This window comes from Stylophora pistillata, chromosome 2 (assembly GCF_964205215.1).
Source record: "Stylophora pistillata chromosome 2, jaStyPist1.2, whole genome shotgun sequence".
Lineage (NCBI taxonomy): Eukaryota > Metazoa > Cnidaria > Anthozoa > Scleractinia > Pocilloporidae > Stylophora > Stylophora pistillata.
Window position 1 is genome coordinate 30,572,897 of NC_142520.1, and position 21,611 is coordinate 30,594,507.

Here is a 21,611-nt window from a genome sequence, read left to right on the forward strand (position 1 = left end):
TCGGTCAGGAGCTCAGTTAACCAGTCAATCAAGTAAAATTGAGTCAGTCAACACCTCGGTCAGCCAGTCAGTCACCAGTCAATTAGCCACTCAGTCTCAAGTCCGTCAGCCAGTCAGTTAACCAGTCACATAGCCAGTCAATTACCCCTGCGTCAGTCAACCATTCAGTCAACCAGCTACTCAACCAGTCAGTCACCAGTTAACTAGTCACTCATTCACTAGGCGATCAGCAAGTCAGTTAACCGGTGAGATAACCAATCAAGTACCACTGAGTTAGTCGACCACGTAGTCAGCCAGTCAGTCACAGGTCAATTAGCCACTTAGTCACCAATCGGTCAGCAAGTCAGTTAACCTGACTTGCTGAGTACATATCGGTCGGCCAGTCCGTTACCCAACCAGTCACATAGCCAGTCAAGTACCACTAGGTCAGTCATTCACTCAGTCAAGCAAACAGTCAACCAGTTACTCGGCGAAACAGTCACCAGTCAATTAGTGACTCATTCACCAGTCGTTCAGGAAGTCAGTAAATACGTAAGATAGCTAATCAAGGACCATTGAGTTAGTCAACCTATCATTGAGCCAGTCAGTCAACCACGTAGTCTGCCACTGACTCACCCAGTCAGTTAACCAGTCAGAGAGCCAGTCAATTACCATTTGAACGTCCGAACGATGCTGACAGGACTTATCAAGGACATACGCGACATTGATGGGGTACGCAAAACAGCTGTCATTAGCAGAGAATTGGTTAGGCTCAAAGTTGATATCACTGCGTTACAGGAAACGCGTATAGCTGGTTGCTAAGCCTAATGGAGAAGGAATACACATTTCTCTGGCAGGGTAGAGATGAAGATGAGCCTAGAGTACATGGAGTTGGTTTTGCTTTCAGCAACAAGCTATTACAGATGGTGGAGCCGGGCTCAACCAAGTCTGAGCGCATCATGCACATAAAACTCAATACCGATCTAGGTCCCACCAATTTGCTTCCTGTCTACGCTCCAACCCTGACTTCGAGTACCTATGCCAAGGATACCTTTTACAGCCAATTGGACGATGCTATCAAACATATCCCAAGCAACGAGGTGCTGATTCTACTCGGCGACTTCAACGCTAGAGTGGGCAACGATCAAGGCTCCTGGCCTGATTGTCTTGGTCACTTTGGTGTTGGCAAATGCAATGAAAATGGTCAACGCCTTCTGGAGCTTTGCACCTATCATCACCTCTGTATTACAAACACATTCTTTGGCGTGAAGCTGCATCATAGGTTCTCTTGCACGTACCCCAGATCTAAAAACTGGCACCAACTCGACCTCATCATCTCAAGACGGGAACACCTTAATAGCATTCGTACTACAAGGGCATACCACAGTGCTGATTGTGACAGTCATCACTCTCTTGTCTGCACCAAGATCCAGTTACGTCCAAAGAAGTTCCATCGTGTCAAACAATCTGCTACACTTTACTGCAAGTAAACGGGAATTAGAAACCAGAAATTCACAGATGCTAAATATTCCTTTATCTAGAACCGCTACGGGGCAGAAGACTTTTTACTATAGGACAGTGAACATCTGGAATAATTTAAATAATGATATTAAGGTGTGCATCGATGTTAATAGTTTTAGGAGTAAGCTTAGAGGGGTGCTTTTAGATAAATTTAAGAGGGAGGAATGATATCCTAATGATTTTTAATTGTAACAAATTATTTGTATATGTTTTTATTTTTAGCTTTTCCTTTGTAATTGGCACTGAAAAGCCCCTTTGGGGAAGTGGTCAATAAACGTATGTATGTATGTATGTATGTATGTATGTATGTATGTGCCACCGCCATCCCTGAAAATGTCTCTATATTCAACGACATCCTGAGCTCGAGACTCGCAGACTGCCTGGAACTTAACACAGAGGATCACTGGAGCCATATCAAGGATACCACCCTTGCTGCAGCATTAAAGGCCTTTGGCAAGAATGTACGCAGAAGCCAGGATTGGTTCAATGCAGACATCGCGACTCTCCAGCCGCTCATCGAAGCAAAGAGGACTGCCCTGCAGAAGTACCAGCGTAATCAATCACCTAGCTCTTTGGAAGCACTTCGGGAGGCCAGGCGTCGTGTGAATGAAAAATGTAAGATCTTTGTGCTAACAACTTTTGGATGAATCTCTGTGCTGAAATCCAGTCAGCTGCTGACACTGGAAATTCCAGGGGCCTGTTTGAGGGTATGAAGAAGGCGAAACATCAACTGGTGAAATCATTACTGATAAATCAAGACTGATGGAGTGCTGGAAAGGCCCCTGGGCTTGACGGTATCTTGGCTGAACTCTTCAAATGCAGTGGAAACCAATTGTTCGACAATCTCCACCAGCTAATCTGCAAATGGTGGGAAGAGGGATACGTTTCCGAGGAGATGAGGGATTCTATTCTCTCAACCCTATACAAGAACAAGGGAGACCGCAGTGATCGCAACAATTACCGTGGCATCTCACTTCTGTGCATTGCTGGGAAGCTGTTTAACCGAGCAGCATTATATCGCCTTCAAAAATTCGTTGAAAGAGTGTACCCTGAATCCCAGTGTGTTTTCCGCTCTAATCGGTCGACTGTGGACATGATTTTCTCTTCGAGACAACTCCAGGAGAAGTGCAAAGAGCAACAATAGCCACTCTACTTTGCATCCATCGACTTGGCAAAGGCGTTCGATCTTGTCAGTAGAGACGGCCTTTTCAAGTCTCTGCCCTTACTTGGCTGTCCTCCTAAACTCCTGAGGTTCACCAAATCGTTCCTTGATGGGTATCGGGGTAAAGTGCAGTATGACGAAAATAGGTCTGAGGCATTCGATATAAACAGCGGCGTAAAATAAGTATGTGTGCTAGCCCCAACTCTCTTCAACATCTTCTTTTCAGTTTTACTGAATCATGCTTTCAAGTCCTCTGAAGAAGGCATCCTGATACCATCTCGTTCTGATGGTAAACTCTTCAACCCTGCAGGCCTTAGAGCCAAGACCAAAGTGCGCAAGGTAGCCATCCGTGACCTTCTCTTTACCGATGATGTTGCCTTCGTTGCTCACTGCGCTGAAAATCTCCAAATCCTCCTCAATCAGTTTTCTGACGCATGTGAGTCCTTCAGACTTACAATCAGCGTAAAGAAAACGAAAGTCATGTCCCACGACAATGCAGCCACACCTGCCGTAACGATCAAAGACTACATCTTGGAAGCCGTCACACAGTTTACCTATCTCGGCTCCACCACCTCAAACAACAACTACTTTGAAGTGGAGATTGGAAAGAGAATTGGCAAGGCTGCAACCAAGATGACTAAGCTGTCTGCCCATGTCTGGGAGAACAACAAGTTAACTACCAAAACTAAAGTTGCTGTGTATCGTGCTTGCATCGTGAGCACCTTATTGTTTGGTAGCGAGTCTTAGTCTACCTACGCTAGTCAGGAGAAGCGCTAGAACATCTTCCATATGAGATGTCTTCGTCGCATCCTCTCCATCTCATGGACATATTAGGTCTCTAACAATGGGCTACTTGCAAGAGCCTATATCCCCTCGATGTCCACCCTGATAAGACAGCGGAGATTGAGGTGGCTCAGTCATGTGCACCGGAGGGAGGATGGGCGAATCCCTAAGAATCTGCTGTATGGCGAGTTGGAATCCGGTTCGAGGCCTATTGGCAGACCCAAGCTGCGTTTCAAGGACGTATGCAAGAGAGATATGCTCGCCACTGGCCTGCCAACACATAACTGGGAGCTACATGCTGTAGATCGGAGTGATTGGAGGTCTGTGTGCAGTCTGGCACTCCAGGCGGTAGAGGAAAGGCTGAAAGCTATAGCCGATGATAGAAGAGCTAGGAGAAGAGCAACAATGAACGAAGCAACGTGTGCTCCAGTGGCATGTGTCTTCGTGTGCAGTGGATGCGGCCGTGTCTGCCGTTCTATAGTTGGGCTCTTTAGCCACGAGAGAAAGTGTTTGTCGCAATTGCGCTAGTCATGGACATGGTCCGACGACTGCCTAGTAGTCAACCATTCAGTCAACCAGCTAATCAACCAGTCAGTCAAGAGTTAACTAGTCACTCATTCAACAGGCGATCAGCAAGTCAGTTAAGCAGTCAGACAGCCAATCAAGGACCATGGTCAACGTATCATTCAGCCAGTCAGTCAACCACGTAGTCAGGCACTGACCCACCAGTCAATTAATCACTCAATCACCAGCCGGTCACCTTGTCAGCTAACTAGTCAGAGAGCCAGTCAAGTACCAATTGGTCAGTGAACCTTTGAGTCAGCGGATCAGTCAACCAGCCAGTCAGCCAGTCAGCCAATTAGCCACTCAGTCCCCAGTCGGTCAGTAAGTCAAAGTATTACTCATAATTAGTGAAGATATCTAGATAACTAGTGAAGTACCACTGGGTCAGTCAACCATTTAGTCAGCCGGTCAGTCAACCAGTTGATCAGCCAGTAAGTCCCCGTCGATTAGCCACTCAGTCACCAGTTGGTCAGCATTTGAGTTAATCAGAAAAATACCTTTGCTAAAACTATCTGCAAGCAAGGCAAAACCAAATATTTTTACTACATTGTGTTTAGATCCGTAACAAAGCGCTAGACTTTGGTTGAGAGTCGATGTTTTCCGCGAAACTTGGCCAGAGTAAAATGCGCAGAGCCTTTCTCAACTCGGGCTGAAAACACGGTTTTCCTAAAAGTATCTGCAAACAATTAAAAACCAATGTTTTTAAATAGATTGTGTTGCAATCTGTAAGGAAACACTAAAATTTCCTTGATAGCTCATGTTTCCTGCGAAATATAGCCAAATAGAGATTTGAGTCAAGTCTTGCTCAACTCGCCCTCAAAATACGGTTTTGCAAAAAGTATCAGCAAACAAGCGAAAACCAACTTTTTTGGATAGATTGTATTGAAATGTGTAAGAAAACACTAAGTTTTGGTTGATCCTTGATGTTTCCTGCCAAATTTGGCCACATAGTAGAGTGGGTCAAGTCTTTATCAACTCGCGCTGAAAACACGCTTTTCCGACAAGTATCTGCAAACAACCCAAAACCATTTTCTTTAATAGATGGTTTTACAGTATGTAAGAAAAAACTGAAATTTCCTTGATACCCGATGTTTCCTGCGAAATTTGGCCCAATAGAGAGTTGGGTTAAGTCTTTCTCAACTCGCGCTCAAAACACGCTTTGGCAAAAAGTATCAGCAGACAAGCGAAAACCAACTAATTTGGTTAGATTGTATTGAAATGTGTAATAAAGCCCTAAGTTTTGGTTGATCCTTGATGTCTCCTGCCACATTTGGCCACATAGTAAAGTGGGTCAAGTCTTCCTCAATTCGGGCTAAAACCACGCTTTTGTAAAAAGTATCTGGAAACAACCCCAAACCAATTTTTTTGAATAGATTGTGTTGCAATCTGTAAGAAGCCACTAAAATTTCCTTGACACCCAATGTTTCCTGCGAAATTTGGCCAGATAGAGATTAGGGTCAAGTCTTGCTCAACTCGCGCTCAGTCCTCAGTCTGTCCGAAAGTCGATTCACCAGTCAGAAAGCCAGTCAGGCACCATTGACACATTCCACAAATCAGTCAGAATTCAATTGCCAGTCAGTGACCGATAGTCACTGAGCTGATATCCTACCAGTGACTCAGTGCAACACTCAGCAAGTCAGTCACCAGTCTTTACCCAGTCACTTACCTGTCGGCCAGCAGGTCAGTCACCCAGTCAGGTAGCCATTCAGGCAGGCAGTAATAAAGCAAGTCAGTTGGCCAGTCGCCTGCCTGTTGATCAGCAATTTAGTCAACCCGTCAGTCAGCCAGTCACGTTTCAGATTGATAAAGAAAGGTTTTGCAAAAACTATCTTCAAACAGGGCTACAGATTCAGTTTTCATGAGATTGTAATCAAATCTTTCAGAAAACACTAAAATCCAGTTAAAAGGCAATGTTTTTTGGAAGATTTAGGCAAAGACTGAAATGCGCTTACTCTTGCCAAACTCACACTAAAACCATGGTATCTGTGTAGAAGCCAAACCAACTTTATTCAATTGATTGTGTCGCAATCTGTTGGTGTATTCTTATGGGTTCTGTTAAAACCAGGTGGTTGTGGCTTATTTGCAGATACATTTTGGAAAACTACATTTTGAGCACGAGCTGAGCAAGACTTGAAGCATCTCACCTTTTGGCCAAATTTTGCAGGAACCATCGCGTCACGAGCAAATTTCAATGATTTCTTACAGGTTTTAACACAATGTAGTCGAAAGAATTGCTTTTGGTTCGTTTGCGGATAGTTTTTGGAAGTCCGTCTTTTCAGGGCAAGTTGAGCAAGACTTGGCGCATTTCAGTCACTAAACCATTAGGTAAAAGAGAGTCGCTTATTCAGTTAGGCCATCAGCTACTCAGTCACCTATGAGTTGGCCACTTAGTCATCAGTCAGTCAGCGAGTAAGTTAAGCAGTGAAATAGCTAGTGACGTAGCAGCGAGACATTCAACCATTTAGTTAACACCAAGTCGCTAGTCACTAACCAGGAATTGTAACAGTCAGCAAGCCAGTCAATAAACAAGTCAGTCAGCCAGCAAGTCAGGTACAACTGACTCAGTTCAAAAGTAAGTCAACCGGTCAATTACCCAGTCAGTTAGCCAGTCAATCACCAAACCGTGAGCAAGGCAGTAATCAACTCAGTCAGCCACTCAGATATCCGGTAAGTCATTTAACTGGTCACTCAGTCAAGAAGTCCTCGGTCAGTTAGCCAATCAGTAAGCCAGTCAGCTACCAGTCGGTCGGCAAGTCAGTTAAACCGTCAGTCCCCCAATTAGTAGCCAACCGTCAGGAACCAGTGAGTTAGTTGGTCAGGAACCACCGTAGAAGTCAACCAGTCAGTCAGACACTCAGTCACCAGTCAATCACTCAGTCACCAGTCCGTCATAAAGTCAGTCACCAGTCGGCTACCAAGGGGGTAAAACATTCAGTCATCCCCTCACTTGGCAGTCAATCGGTGAGTCAGTTTGCCACTCATTCACCAATCGGTTATCAAGTCCGTCAACCATTTAAATACACAGTCAGATACCAGCAATTCACTCAATCACTCAGTCATCTAGTCACTAAACCAGTCAATCGCTATTACGGTCAGCCATCCAGCATAGAGGATAGTCACCCGGTCAAGCACCAGCAAGTGTGTGCGTCGGTCAGTCACTTAGCCCCTCAATCAACAAGTCAGTCAGCCAGACAGTAACCAGACTGTCAGAAAATAGTCAGCCAGTAATAAGTCTGTCAGCAAGTCAATCGCCCAGCCAATCAACTATTCATTGAGTCAGTTCGTCATCAGTCAAATATTTACTTAGACACAAGTTGGTAAAGGAGTCCGTCGACAAGTCAGCCAGTCAATCTCCAGTGAGATGCCATTAAGTCAGTCAGTCAACCATTGAGTCCATCAGTCACTCAGCCTCTCAGGTACCAGTGAGTCGATCAGCCAGTGCGTTGGCCAGTCAGTCACCAGTCAGTTTAGCCACTCAGTCACTAGTCGGTCAACAGGTCATTAACCCAGTCAAATAGCCAATAACGTACCAGGGAGTCAGTAAACCAATGAGTGACATAGACACTCGCCAGTCAGTAACCAGTAATCGCGTCAATCAGTCAACCAGTCACTCAGGTGGTCAAGTACCAATAAGTCAGTCAACAAATCAGTCAGCCAGTCACTCAGCTAGAAATTCCCCTAGTAAGTTACTAAGTCAGTCATCTGTTGGTCTGCATGGCTCTCAAGCAGTCAGTCACCGGTTCAGGTACCAGTAAGTAAGCAATTAACTGGTCAATCAGTCAGGCTGAGACACACTCCTGACTCAGTCAACTAGTCAGTCAACCAGCCAGTCAACCACGTAGTCAACCAATGACTTAACCAGTGAGTCACCCTTAGAGTCAGTCAGTCACTGAATTAGCCAGTCAGTCACTAGTCACTCAGCCAATCAATCAGTACTCAGTCAGCAAAGCACTGAGCCAGTCAGTCAGCCAGTCAGGTCCAATTGAGTATGTCAACCAATCCCTAATTTAGTTAGTCATTAGTCAGTTAGCCGGTCAGTGACCCAGTGAGTCACCAGTTGGCCAACACGTCAGTTCGCCAGTGAGTCAGCTTCTCAATCAACCATTCAGTGAACGAATGAGTAAGTGAATGAAATCTAGTGAGTTAGCCGGTCAAGGACTAGTTAGTAACTCGAGCAGTCAGTCACCAGTCAGTTAGCCAGTCAGTCGCAAGTCGGTCAGCAAGGAAGTCAACAGCCCGAAGGGCCAGTCAGGTAAAAACCCGTCCATCAAGCTGCCAGTGAGCCGGTCAGATACCAGTGAGTCGGTCAAGCAGTCAGTCAGCCAGTCAGTTGCCCAATTTTAAGTCAACCAGTCAGTCGGCTGATCAGGTACCAGTGAGTCAGTCAATTAGGCAGTGAATCTTTCGCTCAGCCGTCAGCTAGTCAGTCAGTCAATAGTCGGTCACGAGTAAGTTAACCAGTCTGATAAGCACTCAGGTACCAATGTCTTACTCAACCAGTCACTGAGTTAGTCGCCAGTCAGTAACCATCAACTAATTCAGTCAGTCAACCAGCTAGACAGCCAGTTAGTCAGCCTTCCAGGAACCAGTCTCTCACTCAACCAGTTAGTCGACCAGTCAGTCAGCGGATCAGGCACGAGTGCTACTCGACCAACTACCAATGAGTCAGTCAGTCAATCACCAATCAGTTAGTCATTTAATCGCCATTCGGTCAGCAGTGCAATCACCCAATGTCAGCTAATAAGTCTTCCATCAGTGATTCATTTAGCTAGTCACTTACCAGTCAATCGGCATCTCAGTTAACCAGGCAGTCAGCCAGTCAGTCAACCAACTAGTCAGACAGTAAGCCACTCAGCCGGTCAGCCACTCAGTCAACAATCGGGCAGCAAGTCAGTTAGCCAGTCAGAGAGCTAGTCAGTACTCCAGCTAGTCACCCAGACGGTCACCAATCAGATAGCCAGTCAGTCCTCAGTCTGTCCGAAAGTCGATTCACCAGTCGTAAAGCCAGTCAGGCACTATTGACACATTCCACCAATCAGTCAGAAATTCACTTAGTGAATTTCCAGTCAGTGACCGATAGTCAGTCGGCTGGTCTAATACCAGTGACTCAGTGCAACACTCAGCCAGTCAGTCACCACTCCTTAGCCAGTCACTCACCTATGGGCCAGCAAGTCAGTCAACCAGTCAGGTTCTTTCCTGTCGATCAGGAACTCAGCCAGTCCGTCAGTCAGCCAGTCACCTGCCAGTCACTAACAAGTCTTGCTCAACCCAGGTTGAAAAACAAGGTTTTGCAAAACCTATCGATAAACAGGGCCAGAGATACGTTTTTCATTAGATTGTGATAAAATCTGTCAGAAAATACTAAAATCCACTTAAAAGGGAATGTTTTCTGCAAGATTTAAGCAAAGACTGAAATGCGCTAAGTCTTCCTAAACACACGCGAAGAACATATTTGGCAAAAGTATCTGTGGACAAGCCAAACCCAATTTGACTCCATAAATTGTGTCGAAATCTGTAAAAAAACGGTAAAGTCCAGTTGATACCCAATGCCTCCTGCGAAATTTATCCAGAGCGTAAAATGCTTCAAGTGTTGCTCAAATTCGGCTGAAAATACGGTCTTGCAAAAAGTATCTATAAACGATCCAAAACCGATTTTTTTCCATTGGATTCTGTTAACGTCTGTGAGAGAGCACCACAATTTACTCGAGACCCCATGTTTCCTGCTAAGTTTGGCCAATCCGTAAATAGCGTCCACTCTTGCTCAACTCGCGCTGAAAATACGGTTTTGGAAAAGGCAAACAAGCCAAAGCCATTTTCGTTCACTATATTGTGTTGAAATCGAAAAGAATGTACTAAAATTCACCTGGAACCCGCTCTCTGGATCGAACAGTGGCCAGAGGCTAGGATGTGCCAAGTCTTGCTCAGCTCGCGCTCAAAATACCGTTCGCCAAAATGTATCTGCAAACAAGCCAAAACCACCTTTTTTCAACAGAATCCATAAAAATACACTAACATTTACCCGAGAAGCGATGTTTCCTGCAAAATCTGGCCAAAGTATGAAAGGCGCCAAGTCTTGCTCAGCTCGCGCTCGAAATACGGTTTTGCAAAAGATATCTGCAAATAGACCAAAACAGCCTCTTTGGAACAGATTGTGTTTAAATCCATAAGATTACACTAAAATCTACCTGAGAACCGATGTTTCCTGCAAAATTTGGCCAGAGGGTGGAATGCGCCATGTCTTGCTTAGCTCGCGCACAAAATACGATTTTGTAAAAAGTATCTGCAAAGAGGCCAAAACACTTTTTTTGAACAGAATGTGTTAAAATACGTAAGAATACACTAAAATTTACCTGAGACCCGATGTCTTGCGAGTTGAGGCCACAGCACGAAATGCGCCAAGTCTTCGTCAACTCGCCCATAAAATACGGTCTTCCAAAAAATATCACCAAACGAGCCAAAACCAATTCTTTCGGCTAAATATTGTTAAAAGCTTTAAGATATCATTAAAATTTACGTTAGACGGAATGCTTTCTGCAAAATTTGGCCAGAGGGTGATATGCGCCAAGTCTTGCTCAGCTCGCGCTCAAAATACGGTTTTCCAAAATGTATCTGCAAACAAGCCAAAGCAACCTTTTTTAAACAGAATCTATAAGAAGACATCAACATTTACCTAAGAACCGATGTTTCCTGCAAAATTTGGCCGGAGGGTGAAATGCGGCGTCTTGTTCAGCTCGCGCTTAAAATACGGTTTTGCAAAAAGTATCTGCAAAGAGGCCAAAAGCACTTTATTTCAACAGAATGTGTTAAAATACGTAAGAATACACTAAAATTTACCACAGACCCGATGTTTCTTGCGAAATGTGGCCACAGCTCTAAATGCGCCAAGTCTTAGTCAACTTGAATTAGTTCAATGCAATGAACAATAGTGTGACAACTTCATGACTTAAGCTCGTATGGTTCAAAAGTTAGTTAGGGTTAGGGTTAACGTCCCTCCTTGGTTCATATCCCCTCGGCGATTGTTCATATCCCAGTGACGATCGTTCATATCCCCTCGCAATCTTCCAACCCCTATAACTCTGCAGCTTCCGCATAAAATATGTTCTTGTTTTATACCAAATTAGTTGAATCCAATGACCAAAGAATGTAACTGAGTCATTTTGCAATGCAGGATACTCATATTTATTGCGCAAGTAGTTCAATCCTATGCCCAACAGTGTAATAGGATTCATGGCTTAAGCACGAATGGTGCAAAACTTAGTTAGGGCTAGGGTTAGGGTTAAGGAACCCTCTTCTAATTTCCGCCATCGTAGATTTTTTTCCAGGGGGATAACATGGTGCTTTTGGTCAAAATTTTGAGTGTCTAAAGCGCTTTCTTATTGTTTGATTATCATTAAAAAGGGTTACTATTGTGTGAAAAGTACTTTTTTTGGTGTAGAATTGGTTCTAAACACTTAAACCCTAGGTTAGGGATTTCAGTTTTTCAAAATTTAGATCGTCACAGTTCCAAAGACTGGAACTCTGTTATTCGTTATACTCATATTTATCACACGAGTAGTTCAATGGAATGCCTAACAATGTAACAAGTTTTATGGCTTCAGCAGGAAAGGGTTAAAAGTTACAGTGGGTTAGGTTTAACGCACCGTCTTTTCATTTCCGCCATCTTGGATTTTTTTCCAAAGGGGTAGTATGGTACTTTTGGTCAAAATTTTCAGTGTCTAAGACTCTTTGTTATTGTTTGATGACCATTTAAAAGTGTCACTGTTTTCTGATAAGTACTATTTTTGGTGTACAAATGGATATAAACACCTAAACCCTTACAGTCTTTCAAAATTTAGATGGTCACAGTAAAATTTGAGTGTATTCTTACGTATTTTAACACATTCTCTTCAAAAACCTTGTTTTGGCCTCTTTGCAGATACTTTTTGCGAAACCGTATTTTGAGCGCGAGATGAGCAAGACTTGTGCATTTCACCCTCTCGCCAAATTTCGCAGGAAACATCGGTGCTCAGGCAAAATTTGGTGTATTCTGATGTATTCTCTTAAAAAAGGGTGGTTTTGCCTTGTTTGCAGATACATTTTGGAGAACCGTATTTTGAGCACGGGCTGAGCAAGACTAGGTGCATCTCACCCTCTGGCCAAAGTTTGCAGGAAGCATCGCGTCTCGAGTAAATCTCAATGATTTCTTACAGGTTTTAACAAAATCTAGTCGAAAGAATTGTTTTTGGCTCGTTTAGGGATAGTATTTGGAAAACGGTATTTTCAGGGCAGGTTGAGCAAGACTTGGCGCATTTCAGTCACTCAACCATCAGGTACAATAGAGTCAGTCAGTCAGTAAGTCCATCAGCCAGTCAGTCACCTGTTAGTGTGCCACTTAGTGATCAGTCGGTCAGTGAGTCAGTTAAGCAGTCAAATAGCTAGTGAGGTAGCAACTAGACAGTCAACCAGTTATTTAACACTAAGTCGCTAATCACTAATCAGTAATTGTAACAGTCAGCCAGCCAGTCAATGAACAGGTCAGTCAGCCAGCTAGTTAGGTACCACTGACAGTTCAAAAGTAAGTCAACCGGTCAATTACCCAGTCAGTTAGCCAGTCAATCACCAAACCGTGAGCAAGGCAGTAATCCACTTAGTCAGCGACTCAAGTACCCGGTGAGTCAGTCAACTGGTCACTCAGTCAAGCAGTCCTCGCTCAGTTAGCCAATCAGTAAGCCAGTCAGTTACCAGTCGGTCAGCAATTCAGTTAACCCGTCAGTCCCCCAATCAGTAGCCAACCGTCAGGAACTAGTGAGTTAGTTAACTAGCCAGTCAGCTGGTCATGTACGACCGAAGAAGTCAACTAGTCAGTCAGACACTCAGTTAATAGTCACTCAGTCACCAGTCGGTTATCAAGTCAGTCACCAGTCGGCTACCACGGGGTAAAACAATCAGTCATCCACTCACTTGGTAGTCAATCGGACAGTCTGTTAGCCACTCATTCACCAATCAACCATCAACTCAGTCAACCCTTTAGATACACAGTCAAATACCAGCAATTCACTCAACCACTCAGTCATCTAGTCATTAAATCAGTCAATCGCTATTAAGATCAGCCATCCAGCCTAGCAGATAGTCACCCGGTCAAGCACCAGCAAGTCTGTGCGTCGGTCAGTCACTCAGCCCCTCAATCAACAAGTCAGTCAGCCAGTCAGTAAACAGACTGTCAGAAAATAGTCAGCCAGTAACAAGTCTGTCAGCAACTCAATCGCCCAGCCAGTCAACTAGTCAGTGACTCAGTCGGTCACCAGTCAAGTAGTTACTTACTCACAAGTTGGTAAAGGAGACAGTCGACAGGTTAGCCAGCGGGTCAGCCAGTCACTCTCCAGTGAGTTGCTATAAAGTCAGTCAGTCTAGCATTCAGTCAGCCAGTCACTCAGCCGCTCAGGTACCAGTGAGTCAGTGAGCCAGTGCGTTGGCCAGTCAGTCACCAGTCAGTTTAGCCACTCAGTCACTAGTCGGTCAACCGTTCATTAACCCAGCAAATAGCCAATCACGTACCAGTGAGTCAGTGAACCAATCAGTCGTATGGTCGCTCGCCAGTCAGTAACCAGTAATCGCGTCAGTAAGTCAACCAGTCACTTAGGTGGTCAGGTACCAATAAGTCAGTCAACAACTCAGTCACCCAGTCATTCAGCTAGAGATTCACCTAGTAAGTTATTAAGTCAGTCACCTATCTGCAAGGCTCTCAAGCAGTCAGTCACCGGTTCAGGTACCAGTAAGTAAGCAACCAACTGGTCAATCAGTTAGGCAGGAAGACAGTCGCCAATCAGTCAACTGGTCAGGCAACCAGGCAGTCAACCACGAGGTCAACAAATAACTTAACCAGTCAGTCACCCTATTAGCCAGTCAGTCACTGACTTAGCCAGTCAGTCACTAGTCAGTCAGCCAATCAATCAGTATTCAGTCAGCAAAGCACTCAGCCAGTCAGTCAGCTAGTCAGGTACAAATGAGTCTGTCAACCAATCCCTCATTTAGTCAGTCATTAGTCAGTTAGCCAGTCAGTGACCCAGTGAGTCACCAGTTGGCCAACACGTCAGCTGGCTAGTGAGTCAGCTTCTCAATCAACCATTCAGTGAACGAATGAGTCAGTGAATGAAATTTAGTCAGTTAGCCGGTCAAGTGCCAGTTAGTAAGTCGAGCAGTCATTCACCAGTCAGTTAGCCAGTCAGTCGCAAGTCGGTCATTAAGGAAGTCGACTACCCAAAGGGGCAGTTTGGAAAAAATCCGTCCATCAAGCTGCCAGTAAGCGGGTTAGATACCAGTGAGTCGGTCAAGCAGTCAGTCAGCCAGTCAGTCGTCCAATTTTTAGTCAACAAGTCAGTCGGCCGATCAGGTACCAGTGAGTCAGTCAATTAGGCAGTGAATCTTTCGCTCAGCCGTCAGCTAGTCAGTCAGTCAATAGTCGGTCACGAGTAAGTTAAGAAGTCAGATAGGTACTCAGGTAACAATGACTCAGTCAACCAGTCACTGAGTCAGTCAGTCGCCAGTCAGTAACCATTTACTCATTCAGTCAGTCAACCAGCTAGTCCGCAAGTTAGTCAGCCGTCCAGGAACCAGTGTCTCACTTAACCAGTTAGTCGACCAGTCAGTCAGCGGATCAGGCACCAGTGCTACTCGACCAACTACCAATGAGTCAGTCAGTCAGTCACCAATCAGTTAGTCATTTAATCACCATTAGGTCAGGAATACAATCACCCAATGTCAGCTAATAAGTCTTTCATCAGTGATTCATTTAGCTAGTCACTTACCAGTCAATCGGCATCTCAATCAACCAGGCACTCGGCCAGTCAGTCAACCAACTAGTCAGTCAGTAAGCCACTCAGCCGGTCAGCCACTCAGTCAACAATCGGGCAGCAAGTCAGTTAGCCAGTCAGAGAGCTAGTCAGTACTCCAGCTACTCAGCCAGACAGTCACCAATCAGATAGCCAGTCAGTCCTCAGTCTGTCCGAAAGTCGATTCACCAGTCGGAAAGCCCGTCAGGCACCACTGACACATTCCATCAATCAGTCAGAAACTCACTTGCCAGTCAGTGACCGATAGTCAGTCGGCTGGTCTAATACCAGTGACTCAGTGCAACACTCAGCCAGTCAGTCACCACTCCTTAGCCAGTCACTCACCTATGGGCCAGCAAGTCAGTCAACCAGTCAGTTAGCCAGTCAGGTAGGCAGCCATAAGGCAAGTCAGTTGGCTAGTCTCTTTCCTGTCGATCAGGAAGTCAGCCAGTCACCTGCCAGTCACTAACAAGTCTGCTCAAACCAGGTTGAAAAACAAGGTTTTGCAAAAACTATCTTTAAACAGGGCTAGAGATACATTTTTCATCAGATTGTGATGAAATCTGTCAGAAAATACTAAAATTCAGTTAAAAGGCAATGTTTTCTGCCAGATCTAGGCAAAGACTGAAATGCACTAAGTGTGAAATGCGCTAAGAACATGATTTGGCAAAAGTATCTGTGAACAAGCCAAACCCAGTTTGACTCGATAGATTGTGTCGAGATCTGTAAGAAAGCGCTTAAGTTTAGTTGATACCCGATGCCTCCTGCGAAATTTATCCAGAGCGTAAAATGCTTCAAGTGTTGCTCAACTTCAACTGAAAATACGGTCTTGCAAAAAGTACCTACAAACGATCCAAAACCGATTTTTCCATTGGATTCTGTTAGCGTCTGTGAGAGAGCACCACAATTAACTTGAGACCCCATGTTTCCTGCTAAGTTTGGCCAATCCGTAAATTGCGTCAGGTCTTGCTCAACTCGAGCTGAAAATACGGTTCTGCAAAAGGCAAACAACCCAAAGCCATTTTCGTTCACTATATTGTGTTGAAATCCGAAAGAATACACTAAAATTCACCTGGAACCCGCTTTCTAGATCGAACAGTTGCCAGAGGCCACGATGTGGCAAGTCTTGCTCAGCTGGCGCTGAAAATACCGTTTGCCAAAATGTATCTGCAAACAAGCCAAAACCACCTTTTATCAACAGAATCCATAAAAATACACTAACATTTACCCGAGAACCGATGTTTCCTGCAAAATTTGGCCAAAGTATCAAATGCGCCAAGTCTTGCTCAGCTCGCGCTCGAAATACGGTTTTGCAAAAGGTATCTGCAAACAGACCATAACAGCCTTTTTGGAAGAGAATGTGTTTAAATCCATAAGATTACTCTAAAATTTACCTGAGAACCGAATCCATTGAAAAAAGTTGCTTTTGGGTTGTTTGCAGATACTTTTTCCAAGACTGTGTTTTCAGCAAGACTTGAGCAAGACGACCCATTTCACTCTGTGGCCAAATTTGGAAGGGAACAGCAGGTATCACTCAATTTTTAGTGTTTTCTTAGACATATCCACCAAATCTATTAAAACCAATTGGCTTTGGGTTGTTTGCAGATGCTTTTTGCAAAATCGTGTTTTCACCACCAGCTGAGCGAGACTTGACCCATTTAACTCTCTAGCCAAATTTTGCAGGAAACATCGGGTATCAAGCAAACTTGCATGGTTTCTTACACATTTCAAAACAATCTATCCAAAAAAGTTGGTTTTCGCTTGTTTGCTGATACTTTTTGCCAAAGCGTGTTTTGAGTGCGAGTTAAGAAAGACTTAACCCAACTCTCTATCGGGCCAAATTTCGCAGGAAACATCGGGTATCAAGGAAATTTTAATGTTTTCTTACAGATTGCAACACCATCTATTAAAAAAAATGGTTTTGGGTTGTTTGCAGATAGTTGTCGGAAAAGCGTGTTTTCAGCGCGAGTTGATAAAGACTTGACCCATTCCAGTATGTGGCCAAATTTGGCAGGAAACATCAAGGATCAACCAAACCTTAGTGTTTTCTTACACATTTCAATACAATCTATCCAAAAAAGTTGGTTTTCGCTTTTTTACCGATACCTTTTGAAAAACCGTGTTTTGAGGACGAGTTGAGCAAGACTTGACCCAAATCTCTATCTGGCTAAATTTCCCAGGAAGCATGAGGTATCAGGGAGATTTTAGTGTTTTCCTACAGCTGCAACACAATCTATTCAAAACAATTGGTTTTTAATTGCTTGCAGATACTTATCGGAAAACCGTGTTTTCAGCCCGAGTTGATAAAGACTCTGCGCATTTTACTCTGAGCAAGTCTCGCGGAAAAAATCGACTCTCAACCAAGGTCTAGCGCTTTGTTACAGATCTAAACAGAATGTAGTAAAAATATTTGGTTTTGGCTTGCTTGCAGATAGTTTTAGCAAAAGTATTTTTCTGATTAACTCAATTGCTGACCAACTGGTGACTAAGTGGCTAATCGACGGGGACTTACTGGTTGACTGAGCGGCTGACTAAAAGGCTGACTGACCCAGTAGTACTTCACTAGTTATCTGAGTAATACTTTGACTTACTGACCGACTGGGGACTGAGTGGCTTATTGGCTGACTGGCTGACTGGCTGGTTGACTGATCCGCTGACTGAAAGGTTCACTGACCCAGTGGTACTTGACTGGCTCTCTGATTAGTTAGCTCTCTAGGTGACCGGCTGGTGACTAAGTGATTGACTGGTGAGTCAGTGGCTGACTACGTGTTTGATTGACTGGCTGAATGATACGTTTACTAACTCAATGGTCCTTGATTGGCTATCTGACTGGTTAACTGACTTGCTGATCGCCTGGTGAATGAGTGACTAGTTAACTGATGACTAGTTGATTAGATGACTGAGTGGTTGATTAGCTGGCTGACCGAATGGTTGACTAGTAGGCAGTCGTCGGACCATGTCCATGACTAGCGCAATTGCGACAAACACTTTCTCTCGTGGCTAAAGAGCCCAACTCTAGAACGGCAGACACGGCCGCATCCACTGCACACGAAGACACATGCCACTGGAACACACGCTGCTTTGTTCATTGCTGATCTTCTCTTAGTTCTTCTATCATCGGCTATAGCTTTCAGCCTTTCCTCTACCGCCTGGAGTGCCAGACTGCACACAGACCTCCAATCACTCCGATCTCGAGCATGTAGCTCCCAGTTGTCTATTGGCAGGCCAGTGCCGAGCATATCTCTCTTGGATACGTCCTTGAAACGCAGCTTGGCTCTGCCAATAGGCCTCGCACCGGATTCTAACTCGCCATAAAGCAGATTCTTAGGGATTCGCCCATCCTCCATCCGGTAGACATGACTGAGCCACCTCAATCTGCGCTGTCTTATCAGGGTGAACATCGAGGGGATATTGGTTCGTGCAAGTACCTCATTGTTAGATACCATGAGATGGAGAGGATGCGACGAAGACATCTCATATGGAAGATGTTCTAGCGCTTCTCCTGACTAGCGTAGGTAGTCCAAGACTCGCTACCAAACAATAAAGTGATCACGATGCAAGCACGATACACAGCAACTTTAGTTTGGGTAGTTAACTTGTTATTCTCCCAAACATGGGCAGACAGCCGAGCCATGTTGGTTGCAGCCTTGCCAATTCTCTTTCCAATCTCCACTTTAAAGTAGTTCTTATTTGAGGTGGTGGAGCCGAGATAGGTAAGCTGTGTGACGGCTTCCAGGATGTAATCTTAGATCGTTACGGCATGTGTCGCTACATTGTCCTGGGACGTGACTTTCGTCTTCTTTACGCTGATTGTAGGTCTGACGGCCTCATATGCGTCGGAAAACTGATTGAAGAGCATGATTGGAGTTTTTTTGAAGGTCACCGGTGACTACGTTGCGCACTTTGGTCTTGGCTCTAAGGCGTGCAGTGTCAAAGCCCGTCAGGCACCACTGACACATTCCACCAATCAGTCAGAAACTCAGAGCTGAGCAAGACTTGGCGTATCTCAGCCTCTGGCCAAATTTTGCAGGAAGCATCCCGTCTAGAGTAAATTTTAATTATATCTTACAGCTTTTAACAATATATAGCCGAACGAATTGGTTTTGGCTCGTTTGGGGATAGTCTTTGGAAGACCGTATTTTATGGGCGAGTTGAGCAAGACTTGGCGCATTTCGTGCTGAGGCCTCAATTCGCAAGACACGTCGGGTCTCAGGTAAATTCTTACGTATTTTAACACATTCTGTTCAATAAAACTGGTTTTGGCCTCTTTGCAGACAGGTTTTGCAAAACCGTCCTTTGAGCGCGACCTAAGCAAGACTTGGCGCATTCCACCCTCTGGCCAAATTTTGCAGGAAACTTCGGTTCTCAGGTAAATTTTAGAGTAATCAAAACCGTATTTCGAGCGCGAGCTGAGCAAGACTTGGCGCATTTGATACTTTGGCCAAATTTTGCAGGAAACATCGGTTCTCGGGTAAATGTTAGTGTATTTTTATGGATTCTGTTGATAAAAGGTGGTTTTGGCTTGTTTGCAGATACATTTTGGCAAACGGTATTTTCAGCGCCAGCTGAGCAAGACTTGCCACATCGTGGCCTCTGGCAACTGTTCGATCTAGAAAGCGGGTTCCAGGTGAATTTTAGTGTATTCTTTCGGATTTCAACACAATATAGTGAACGAAAATGGCTTTGGGTTGTTTGCCTTTTGCAGAACCGTATTTTCAGCTCGAGTTGAGCAAGACCTGACGCAATTTACGGATTGGCCAAACTTAGCAGGAAACATGGGGTCTCAAGTTAATTGTGGTGCTCTCTCACAGACGCTAACAGAATCCAATGGAAAAATCGGTTTTGGATCGTTTGTAGGTACTTTTTGCAAGACCGTATTTTCAGTTGAAGTTGAGCAACACTTGAAGCATTTTACGCTCTGGATAAATTTCGCAGGAGGCATCGGGTATCAACTAAACTTAAGCGCTTTCTTACAGATTTCGACACAATCTATCGAGTCAAACTGGGTTTGGCTTGTTCACAGATACTTTTGCCAAATCATGTTCTTAGCGCATTTCACACTTAGTGCATCTCAGTCTTTGCCTAGATCTGGCAGAAAACATTGCCTTTTAACTGAATTTTAGTATTTTCTGACAGATTTCATCACAATCTGATGAAAAATGTATCTCTAGCCCTGTTTAAAGATAGTTTTTGCAAAACCTTGTTTTTCAACCTGGTTTGAGCAGACTTGTTAGTGACTGGCAGGTGACTGGCTGACTTCCTGATCGACAGGAAAGAGACTAGCCAACTGACTTGCCTTATGGCTGCCTACCTGACTGGCTAACTGACTGGTTGACTGACTTGCTGGCCCATAGGTGAGTGACTGGCTAAGGAGTGGTGACTGACTGGCTGAGTGTTGCACTGAGTCACTGGTATTAGACCAGCCGACTGACTATCGGTCACTGACTGGCAAGTGAGTTTCTGACTGATTGATGGAATGTGTCAGTGGTGCCTGACGGGCTTTCCGACTGGTGAATCGACTTTCGGACAGACTGAGGACTGACTGGCTATCTGATTGGTGACTGTCTGGCTGAGTAGCTGGAGTACTGACTAGCTCTCTGACTGGCTAACTGACTTGCTGCCCGATTGTTGACTGAGTGGCTGACCGGCTGAGTGGCTTACTGACTGACTAGTTGGTTGACTGACTGGCCGAGTGCCTGGTTGATTGAGATGCCGATTGACTGGTAAGTGACTAGCTAAATGAATCACTGATGAAAGACTTATTAGCTGACATTGGGTGATTGTATTCCTGACCTAATGGTGATTAAATGACTAACTGATTGGTGACTGACTGACTGACTCATTGGTAGTTGGTCGAGTAGCACTGGTGCCTGATCCGCTGACTGACTGGTCGACTAACTGGTTAAGTGAGACACTGGTTCCTGGACGGCTGACTAACTTGCGGACTAGCTGGTTGACTGACTGAATGAGTAAATGGTTACTGACTGGCGACTGACTGACTCAGTGACTGGTTGACTGAGTCATTGTTACCTGAGTACCTATCTGACTTCTTAACTTACTCGTGACCGACTATTGACTGACTGACTAGCTGACGGCTGAGCGAAAGATTCACTGCCTAATTGAAAAACCGTGATTTGAAATTTGTATGAAAACACTAAAGTTCGTTTGATACCCGATGTTTCCTGCAAAATTTGGCCAGAGAATGAAATGGGTCAAGTCTTGCTCAACTCGCGCAGGAAACATGGTTTTGAAGAGAGTATCTGCAATTAAGACAAAGGCAATTCTTTTGAATAGGTTGTCTTGAAAGCTGTGAGGAAACGCTAAAATCCACATGATTTCCGCTGTTTCCTGCGAAATTTGGCCAGAGTGAAATGCGCCAAGTCAACCAGTCCACCAGTCAGTCAGCCCCTTCAAAGACCAGTCAGTAATTAATAAGTCAGTAAGTCAATCAGTCACTCAGTCGGTCAGGTAGCAGTGAGTTAGCCAGTCCTTCTCCAAACCGTAAGTGAAGCAGTATCCCAGTCAGTCAGCAGGTCAGGTACCCAGTGAGTCAGTCAAGTGGTCATTCAGTCCAGCAGTTTTCTGTAAGTTAGCCAATCAGTAAGACAGTTAGTCACCAGTCGGTCAGCGAGTCAGTTAACCAGTCAGTCAACTAGTTAGTCAAACAATCAGATAGTCGTTAGGAGCTACTGAGTCAGTTAACTCGTCAGTCAGCTGCTCAGGCCCCACCGAGGAAGTTGACCAGTCAGTCAGACAGTCAGTAAGTCAGGAGGTCGGCTGACCAGACAGCCACT

The 21,611-nt window shown here is 44.7% G+C and overlaps 1 protein-coding gene across 1 annotated transcript; it reads left to right on the forward strand.

Annotated features, from left to right (window-relative positions):
- Positions 1 to 806: 806 nt before the first annotated feature.
- On the forward strand, positions 807 to 1,469 carry LOC148738287 (protein CFDP2-like). The gene has a single exon (XM_088749410.1). It carries the CDS (start codon positions 807 to 809, stop codon positions 1,467 to 1,469), a length of 663 nt encoding a protein of 220 aa, XP_088605536.1.
- The last annotated feature ends 20,142 nt before the right edge of the window (positions 1,470 to 21,611 follow it).